Here is a 10483-nt window from a genome sequence, read left to right on the forward strand (position 1 = left end):
CTAAATTTCGGCGGCAAAAAAAGTTTGTTACTTCATTTAAACGTGATAAAAGTTGCCTCCAGTAAATGTCTAATCCATTTATTGCATTAAAAACGTCATGTTCCTTTTCAAATAACTTGTCAAACATCGTTTATTTTTGTAAATTTTCTTGCATTCATCCGCCATTGACCGATTTCTAAACTACGGATCTGAACCGGACCAGCTATGAACGAAATCCGTACTTTTACAATAATTACTACAGACGCACGGACAGAACAGCTGACAGAAGAATATTGATCCCAAAGGGAAAAATTATGCATTCCACACACATTAAGAAACTTTTGGTTACATCTAATTGATTGGTGTATATAATTCCCTATATTTTTTATGGATTGTTTCAAACTATTGATTAAAGTTGCTTAACTCTGAGACTATTATAATAATTTCAATATATTATGGCCCAGCTTAATAACTTTTATATTTTTTTAAGAGAAACACTGAATTTCATACACAAGATAATTTTTAATGAAATTGTAATAATGATATATTATAATTTCTTTACATTTTTTAAAATAAATTTTTTTTTTAGTGCTAGATATTTAGTTGGAATAAGTTTCTCACAAGAACCTTAGTAAAACTTAAACAACTTTTAATTTCAAATGTTACTTAAATTGTATTTTTTTGAATCAGATATGAATTGAACAATATAAAAAGAACATTATTTACATATAGCCCTTTATACTATTGTAAAATCCAAATATTGTAGCGCACCGCTCGAATGAGCACTTCTCTTTCAAATCTCACCACTTCTCCCTATCAGTTTCAAAAAGAGAAGTCACTTCTCCCTATAATTCTGAAGTAGTGTGAGCCCTGCATGTAGCATAATTTTGAGGTTGAAAGTGATATTTTTTAAATATAGATTTTTATAATTTATTATTTATTTGAAAATATCTTTATTTACGATTATGTGTTATCAGTAATTGTGCTGTCGATTGTTTTAAAATGAACAAAGCATTCATCACAGGTTTTAAAAATCATAACTCATTTAATTTATGAACTTTTAAACTAGAATGCATTTTAATATATTTATTAATAACTGTGTGTTAAGTAGTGAATTATATTTATTTTGAGTGTAAAATTATGCACAATATTTCTTGTAATGACATAATAAGCTACACATTGTTCTAGATATTCAAAACACCGGCGTTTTACGTTTCCGCAAATTGGCATTACTTTTCCGCGAAAAAAAGATGACGTTTCCGGAAAAAAAAGTTTACGTTTCCGCAAATAAATATCTTACTTTTCCGGAAAAAAAGTAACTATTCCGGAAATAATAAATTATTACTTTTCTGCAAATAATTAAGGAATACCTATTGATCGAAACCAAAGCTATAATAAAAAATAAATATGCATTAAGTTAAAGGTCATCATAACAAGTAAGTAAAAACATCATTAAAATGTATGAAAACATATGTTCAAACATATCTTGATATTAGTTCATAAGTCAGTTCTGGCATTCGTTGTTCTCTTTTCCTCGGGGTCAGGGGTGATGCCCAAATGCTTGGTGGAAATCTCAATTGCCACCCATATGAAATTCCAATATATAATCGGTAGACCTCATGCATTTATCACCAGATGGAGCATCGACAATTAATTCAACAAAGCATTCTTTAATCATTTCAGTTGGCAAGTAAGCCAAACCAAAGATTTCTCAATGAAGTTTAACTCATCCTTACCCGAGTCAACTAGTTATATCTAGAAAATTGTAGCTATACTGAGATCAGAACATTTGTTTTATTAAAAATAAAAAAAAATAAAAAATTATCACATATGTACATTCAAATCTTTATAATTTACCAGGTAAATTTGCGGAAAAGTAATAAATGCAAATTGCGGAAACGTATACTTTAAATTTGCGGAAACGTAGTATTAGGACTTTGAATAATTAGCGGAAATGCAATACGCCCCAAAACACATATATAGTATACACACTTTTAAAGGTGAAGGTATCTAAAAGAGCATGTTTCTTTCCTTTTGATTTTGCTTATACACTGTTATAACAAACTCCCTTTTATAAGGTCACCACTTCACTAGAGAAAAGTTCTAGTGAAGAAAATTGTCCTTGACCTTTCGCTTTGAAGCAGGAGAATTTCTAGTCGTTTGTTTGGATTTTAGGAAACCCTGCTATTTTGAACACTTTTAAAGTTTAACAAATTATAGGAATACCCTCTTAAGAAGAAGGCATTATATTAGACATAATTGATTGTAGTACAGATAATTATTTGAATTTCCCAAGTGCATCAATGGTTGCAAAGGTTAACTTGCATCCAATGTAAATTGTTGACTCTTACTTTAACATACTGCTGTCCAATTTGTTGTGTATTCAAGGTGTTTTGTGCAACACATTCATTTTGTTCTGTAAAAAAGATCAAATTAATTTTTGTTCATTGTTTCAGGAAAGATTATATTTTGTGATCTCTTATGTGCACATATCCTCCTTTTAATGTTGTGAAGGAATGTTGTTTACATTAGACAATCTAGTTTTTTTACACGGGCATTGTTTATAAATTTATATTCTATATAAGAATCATGCAAAAGGTAATTAATGGTTGAAAAGCCTACATAGGATTTTTTTGTGCATGTATTTTATTTAGGATATATGAAAGTATGTTGAAATTCATGTATGGGTTTTGGTCATAGTTGAAGGCTATAAGGTGACATATAATTTATTAAATCCATGTCATTGAACTCTCATGTGATTAATGCCTTGTTTGCATTTGTACCACAATTTATTTTATGTATATGGTTTTTAAAGGCTCTTTTACCTGGTGAAATTTCTATAGAATGCCTTATAAAACTCATGCTAAGGGAGAGAACTCCCAATTATATCCTATATGATCTATGGTATTAACTATCAGTCCATCTAAGGCAGTAAATGGAATATAATACCTAATTCCTTTAATCAGCATCCGTCTTGCAAGTGTGGCCAAAATAATCATTTAGTTGTGTTTCACAAAATTTCCATTTTGCATGATTCTTACATGTACTACTTCAGTATCTAAATTCTGTGATAATATGTTTTGTTTTAAGTTTTATTGTAAAATATTAAAATGGATACATCACAAGACTTTGTATTGCTTTATGCTATCAGAGTTGTGTGGAGAGCTTTTTTAATTTCAAAAATATCTTCTTTAAAGCAACTTTTGTCGTGTCCTTGGATGCATCAAGAGAAGCAATAAACCAGAACAACTTGAGTCATAATAAACAAATTTCAAAGACTGTCAAATATAAAAGAATTTAACACTTTTTCTTGAGTGTGTATTTCAATTTAAAAAAAAATTTAAATTTAAAGATAATTCCAAATTATTAATTACTGTGAAAGTACTTTAATTCTTGGGTATCAATTTTCGTGGGTTGAGAAACATTTACATGTTTATGGGGTTTTAAATTAGTGAATTTTTGTTTTAAAAAAAAAATTAAAAAAGTTGAAGCCATTTGAAACGAAGGTTACAAATTGTCTGGATTGAAGGAAATTGCAAAGTAAACATTGACCCGTGTAAATCGTAGTGATCACACTAATTAACGCAAGATAGAGTGAGCAACTGTTACAGATTAAAGACCATCAAAGGTATTAATTAGGTCATAAACATGTTACCTAAAAAAAAACAGTTACATAAACAAATGCTATAAACGTATCTGGCATTGTAAAATAATTCTTATCAAAAGCAAGCCCAGCATGAAATTATTATTTCCCATAAGCACAAGAAATATAAGGATATAAAATGAACACTTTATTATAGCTGATCAATAGAGGAAATCTGACTTTTATCGATAAAAATATTTTTTTATGAGAAATAAAAGATCAAAAGTTGTACAGTTTAGGTTTTTAAAGATTACATATCCTGTCTGTTGTAATTCTTAATGCGTTTGTTCTATGACTACAATTATAGTATTTTCAGATTTGGCGATATTCAATATATTCTCTAGATCATATCAGTAGTTAGACCAACTTTGGGATCTTTTCATGTCTTGATTTGGACGACGGTTGTTTAATTTGGTTGGACACTTAAAATTGTGGATGAAGTCATCAACGAAAACCATGAAAATTAGTTCCCCATGAATAAAAGTACTTTCACAGTAAGATAGTTTGAAGTTTAAAAATATTATATCAGGTGTCAAGTATAACACACATTTAGCTGTTGCTATCATGTAAACGTCGAAATTAAAATGACATTCTTTGTATTGAACTTCCATGCCCAGTCGAAGTGCTCGGTTATAAGAAAGTATAATACAATAATATCTCAGAAGTTATGATAATTGTCCACTGTACATTTATATATAAATCCGACTCCAAGTTCATCAGTCTGCTCTTTAATTTCTCACTGCAAGGAAATAGTTTTTGGTGAGGTCTGTGTTGCTCATCTTTAACAACATGTTTTGTAAACTACTGTATCTCTTTTGGTATTTTTTTGTTTTTTGACCAAGTATTGTCAGTTTGTTGTCGACTTATGAAGTTGATGGTCCCTTAGGTATTTTTCGCCTCTCTTTTCATGTAATATTTTTCTTTGTCATGTAGTTGATACAAGTCATTGACACTAAGGTATTTGTTTTGAATTTCTTACAGATGATCATACTCAACTTTCCTATATTTGACATTTAATAATTTGATACTTCTTAGTTGGATACAAAAAACTGGTATACTTGATTTTAATCATTAACGCTATAAAACCAGGTTTAATCCACCATTTTCTACATTTGAAAATGCCTGTACCAAGTCAGGAATATGACAGTTCTTGTCCATTCGTTTTTGATGCGTTTTGTTATTTGATTTTGCCATGTCATTTAACTTTCCGAATTGATTTTCCTCTAAGTTCAGTATTTTTGTGATCTTACTTTTTGCTAACATTCAGAAAAAGAAGACAAGTTTCTTGATACTTTTTAATCATATAACAATTATAATCAAAACAAAACAACAACATATTGTAAATAGAAATATATTAAAATCTAGGATAAATTTGGTTCATTATTAAAGTATATTATTTCATAACAATTAAATAGCTCTAAATATATAGTATAAAACAACATCAATACAAAATAACACAGATAGATTATACACACACACACTAATTGATAGTCCAATCATTTTGTCATGTCGGGACCTTCATATAGCTGACTATAGAGTCATGGTTTTGCTCATTGTTAAAGGTAATACAGAGACATATAGTTGCTTACATGTACATGATATGGACTTGGTGGATAGTTGCCAACAAAGAATACATGTAATTTGTATAAATTATAATAAATATAATGCAATGTAATAAAGGCCAAATTAAGGGTAGATAACAAAGCTACTACGTGTATTATAGAGATTAACTTCTCTTGAATAAAGGCATAATATAAAAGTGGGGGAAATAAACCTTATTGACCATAAGTAGTTTTAATCTTTGTCTTGTTATGTTCAATAAAAATCCCAAAACAAATAACAATAAACATAAAAAATATCACAGCATATTAATTTGGTATATACATGTATAACAAAACACCATGAACAGTGAAAAAAGTTTAAGACTCTATTCTGATATATGATCTAATAATGAAATGTACAAATATTTCAATAAAAAATATAAGATATATTTCAATAGCCTTAGAATCAGTAGCTCGTTCTAGTCGATTTTGTAGAATTTTATTTTCCAACCTTTTTATGTACCAGGTATCATCATACAATCTACTAGCTAAGAGTAGATACAAGTACAAAATCATGATCATGCACCAGGATTTATATTAAGTTTATTAACCATAAACAAGTAAGTTTTAATAAGTATGTTATTATTGTAACAAAGCATCGTCATGGCACAGTGGCGGATCCAGGGGGGTTCCGGGGGTTGGAACCCCCCTTTTTTTGGACGATCAATGCATTTGAATGGGAGCATATAGTTGGAACCCCCCCTTTACTCTGGGTTGGGAACCCCCCCTTTTTAAAATGGCTGGATCCGCCACTGATGGCAGGTATAAATGTTTTGACCCATCTGTTTGTCTGTCTCACTTCGTTGTCTTCTTGATTACACTTTTATATTTGGATAAAATAAAAGAAAATTTTAAATTTAAATAGGTTAATCCAATTTTTTTTTTTTTTAAATGATAATATGCTGCTCAGAAAAGTATGAATTGAGCAATCTAAAGAAAGTTGCAGAAAGGATAAAGTAATTTGTCTGCTGATCAAGATGTTTTCACCTATTGTCGTAATGTTTAATAAAAATAAAATTTCACATTCTCTTTTTAAGTACAGAGTTCAGCTTTATTTCTCTCAAACAAATTTAATACCTAATGCTCCCTTTAAATCTGCCTCTGATATAATACAATTAAACTTGAATATTGTCAGAGTATGAATATGACAAAAGAATAAAAGCAGGCATGTATTTCCCTGTCCTGGGTTGCCCCTCCTCTGAGATCATGTGACAAAAAGTGAAAAATTTACATACTACATGTATGGAGGTAATAACATGTTTTGTCAAATTACAATATTACTAATATATACAATGACTAGAAATATTCCAGCAAACATACAGTATACATTACTATTCATGTTCTAGTAAGTTTTTTCTTAGTATTTCTTGTTCTTCTTCACTAAATCCGATGGATACTAAATAATCTTTTACTGAACCATACCTGAAATTGTTCAACTCAACAATAACAAAACTTGAAGGAGGTATCTAATATTCAGTATCATTAAAATATTTACATATATACTATTTTATAATATTCAATATCTTCAAACAACTTTGAGTACACAAATACCTCTGAAATTTCAAACGGGATATGGTCATGCTTAGATATTTGGAAAGATCCAAGCGCATTAACATATTTTTAACCAAAAGTTTTGATTCCTAGGGTACAAAATTCCCTTGTAAAAACAGCAATTCTCTATGATAATATTTCTTTCTCTAAAGTAAATTTATTAAGACAATGTTATATATTTTAAATTTCAATGTAATATTTAATGTCATATGATGAATTTCAATCAAATTGTCTACATTGTCATTGATGTTATTATATTTTTACATTGTTATTGCTGTTATTACATTTTTACATTGTAATTGATGTAATAACATTGCTACACAAGTCAAGAAACTAATGTCATTGTGTCATCTTATTCTACTGCATCATCAATTTGATGAGAAGAAACCAATTTAAAATTACAAAAAACAGAGACATATATATTCAAACTTACGTTTTATTTAAGTAATTTAACAACATTCTCATGTTCTCTGGGTTTGCATCACAGAACGATTTATCCCAGTAATATCTTTCTACAACCTCTTTAAATACTCGATCTCTGATTGGTAGAAGTCCTTCCTAAAGATTCAGAATGCAAAATTAGAAAGTAATCATAAAATATATCAATCAATTGAAATGATGAGGGGACAACGTTTTATGCACGATATGTATACCCTTATTTCGTTACCAACAATTTGGGATAAATAGTTCTTCGCTGCATATACTTCTTTGGATGATAAATGATGCCTTAATAATTTAAGGTGTGGTCAGATAATTTAAATATTGGGTACACGTCAAAATGCAAAATACTATAATGGAATTTTGCATTCATTGATGTTGGACTTTTATAAATACTATTTGAGAAATATATGAAAGATTTATTGTACAGTAGTTACTAAGTTAGTTTAAACATTTATTTATAGTGGATTGGGAAACAAGTTATTGCAACTTATATCAATCCCTAAAGTTCCATTTTGCAGGTGCGAGTGCTACCTTAGCCTGCACTTTTTCGAAATCTACAAGGTAGTCTTTTACGTGCAAGAGATATGGATGGCTCTCTCTTTACACGGGTCAGCCATTTATCGTCCCCCCCTTCTGATGAACTATCATCGTTCCTCAAGAAGTAGTTGTCTCTGTGTTGGCCAAGATCGACTGAAATTCATAATTTTAATCTTCCTAAGTAAACATGTATCATTGCTTGAAATATTTGCCGCAGATGTTAAGCAACCAACATGCAATCAAACAATGATAGTTTACACAATAATTTTGCCTGGAATGAACTTAAACCTCGATTCAAGGTATGAATTACTTACTTACAAATTGCACAAGTTTCTATTGCAAAAATGCCAATTTTTACATCTTCATGTCGAGTCTGCTTGTTAATGAACCATGCACGTTTAATTACTAATATATAGTCATAAGGATGTACCTGTGATAGAGCATAATCTGTTATGATATTTTCTTCTGTTTCTCCTAACACAGATAAAACCATTGCTGACAAAATACCCGTTCTGTCTTTGCCATGCGCACAGTTGATCATCGCAGGCATGTTGTTTTTATCCGTTAAAAGTTTAAGTCCTGAAATATTGAAAAAAACAACACCTCATTTTCAGTTTGAATGACACGACTGAGATTAAAAAAATATATGTGAGGTGTGCATGCATCAATAGTACTGCAACAAACAGCAACCTAGTAAACCATGCGAGTTCGATCCCTTGCCGGGCCTAAGCTTCCCCACTGAACATGAAACTCTTAGAGCAAAATCACGGAGTCAAAATAATGTGTTAGGTCAGCTGGTATATCAGAGGGTGTCATGTCTTCATGCAGACTGTTATCTTGAGAGAGACGGCACGGTAAAATTTGACTTGTCGTGTTCAAAGCAGAATATTTAATTTAAATTACAATCAGGCTACAATATATCAGCAAAAGACAACGACCAACGTGGTTCACAAGTTCAGTCAAGCATTTGAATGAACATGTGGCAGTGACTATGTTTTTGTTCCCAAAACAGCCCTCCCCTGTTAATCCGGCCCGATTAGTTTAATAACAAACGTATTTGGTTTCTGTTGGAGAGTTGATCATTGATAATCATACCATAGGCATACCACATATTCTTATAGCTATATTGAACTTCTGCATGCAATCTTTGTCCCATTTGCTATAACATTTTGAACTTCTCCACAACAACTGAAGCAAAATTAGCTTCTTAGTGACTCGAAAATAGTGCATTGGCAGTGTTCCTTGGCACAAAATTCTAAGATTAACAGCTTAATGAATTGCATCCACAGGAAAAGTGCTTATACAAAAAGTCATATTAGATCTGATACAAACACAAAGTTAGTATGAACGTTCCCTAGGCAGGGGCTTATTTATCCACTGCAGCAAACTCAAAAATGGACCAATTAAAATCAAATTTTATTTGTTATGTCAGAAACGTTTATTGTGAGATACATGTACCTGTATCCAGAGTTGTTGACTTAGTATACCAACTGGACCACAATTTGCAGAATACTCACTATGCTGCAAAATGGGAGTATTTCAACATTGAAGCGAACTGGAGAACCTCTAAACCATCTAAAACTACATTAAACAAAGAAATGTCCCCAAGTCATGTATGGTACTTATTCTCGTGTGACAACTTTGGTACCAATAGTGAAATATAATTTTTCTTGGGTAAACAAATCTTCATATCTCCCTCAGACAAGATGTATAATATCTCTATGGTTTAGTGTACACTGATTCCAAATACAAGTAAAATAGAAAAAGAAAAAAAACATTAGAAACTGGTCGTATAAGTTAATACTGATATGATGACGACGATGTCAGCGATGATGCTGAAAATTATGACGGTGACCATGAAGGTGAAGATGGCGATAATGATGACAACGACTACAATGATAATGGTGATAAACACGATGATTGATGACGATAATGATGACGATTACGACAAAGATGATGATGATGATGACGACAACGATGATGACGATAATGATGAAGATGATGACAATGATGAGGACTATGAGGATGATGATGAGGAGGATGAGGAGGACGATAACGATATACACATTACTTACCAGCACATATTCCTCCTTTGCTCATTTCAGCAATATCTAAATAAGAAGCTGCTATCCCTGCACGATTTATAACAGTTACTGCAAATAAACGCACGAAATTTTTAAAGCCCGTTCTAAATATGAAGTCAAATATTGCAATAAAAAGAGATATAAGTTGAATATACCACGGCGCTCTTTTGAATAATGTTGATGTGTATGCACTAGTAAAGAAATTTATAAGAAAATGTTTCTTTTCCAAAATTTTGGTTGCTGGTACCGTTGCCTTTTTCTTCTGTTTTCCTTCAATGGCTTGGCAAATTACAGGTTCCTGTTGCTTGTAACAGTCGGATTTCGGTAGAACCACTTTGTATAGCTTATAATAGTTGTCGAGGACTTTGGATCCAGACGCTATTTCATAATCTTTATCCGATCTCAAATCAATAATGCATTTAATACCATGTTTCTTGAATTCTTCCAAGTCGAGAGGGTCCATAAGATCAGGCCTAGATGACCTGTAAATTGAGCCGTGTCTTCCATTTCCCTGTTTTGATTTACCGTGACATAGAACTCTCCAATTATGAATACACACCCTATCTGAGTTTGCAGACGCCATAATCAAATCCTTATGTAAAAGCTAGAGAACTCCTATAAAATGATAACTTATTTCCTTGGGCATA

At 31.1% G+C, this 10483-nt stretch overlaps 1 protein-coding gene across 2 annotated transcripts; it reads right to left on the reverse strand.

Moving 5' to 3' along the window:
* Nucleotides 1-4903: 4903 nt before the first annotated feature.
* On the reverse strand, nt 4904-10456 carry LOC143075405 (triple specificity protein phosphatase PtpB-like). Of its 2 annotated transcripts, none has more exons than XM_076250798.1 (4): nt 10263-10456; nt 8183-8331; nt 7208-7332; nt 4904-6645 (listed from the first exon to the last, which is right to left on the reverse strand). In XM_076250798.1, the coding sequence occupies exons 1-4, from the start codon at nt 10417-10419 to the stop codon at nt 6555-6557; spliced, it is 522 nt and encodes a 173-aa protein (XP_076106913.1). In that variant the 5' UTR covers nt 10420-10456; the 3' UTR covers nt 4904-6554. The 2 variants fall into 2 exon arrangements, with proteins under 2 accessions (XP_076106913.1, XP_076106912.1); XM_076250797.1 differs by having other exon boundaries at nt 9828-10449.
* Nucleotides 10457-10483: the final 27 nt, after the last annotated feature.

The sequence above is a fragment of the Mytilus galloprovincialis genome, chromosome 5 (assembly GCF_965363235.1).
Source record: "Mytilus galloprovincialis chromosome 5, xbMytGall1.hap1.1, whole genome shotgun sequence".
NCBI classification, from domain to species: domain Eukaryota; kingdom Metazoa; phylum Mollusca; class Bivalvia; order Mytilida; family Mytilidae; genus Mytilus; species Mytilus galloprovincialis.

Bases quoted from the DNA above. Each gene is read 5' to 3' on its own strand.
- LOC143075405 (XM_076250797.1), bottom strand. From the start codon at position 10,419: ATGGCGTCTGCAAACTCAGATAGGGTGTGTATTCATAATTGGAGAGTT. The intron at 7,333-8,182 runs GTACATCCTTAT...CTGAATCTTTAG, and splicing joins CAGATTATGCTCTATCACAG to GAAGGACTTCTACCAATCAG. The intron at 6,646-7,207 runs GTAAGTTTGAAT...GAACAATTTCAG, and splicing joins TTAAATTACTTAAATAAAAC to GTATGGTTCAGTAAAAGATT.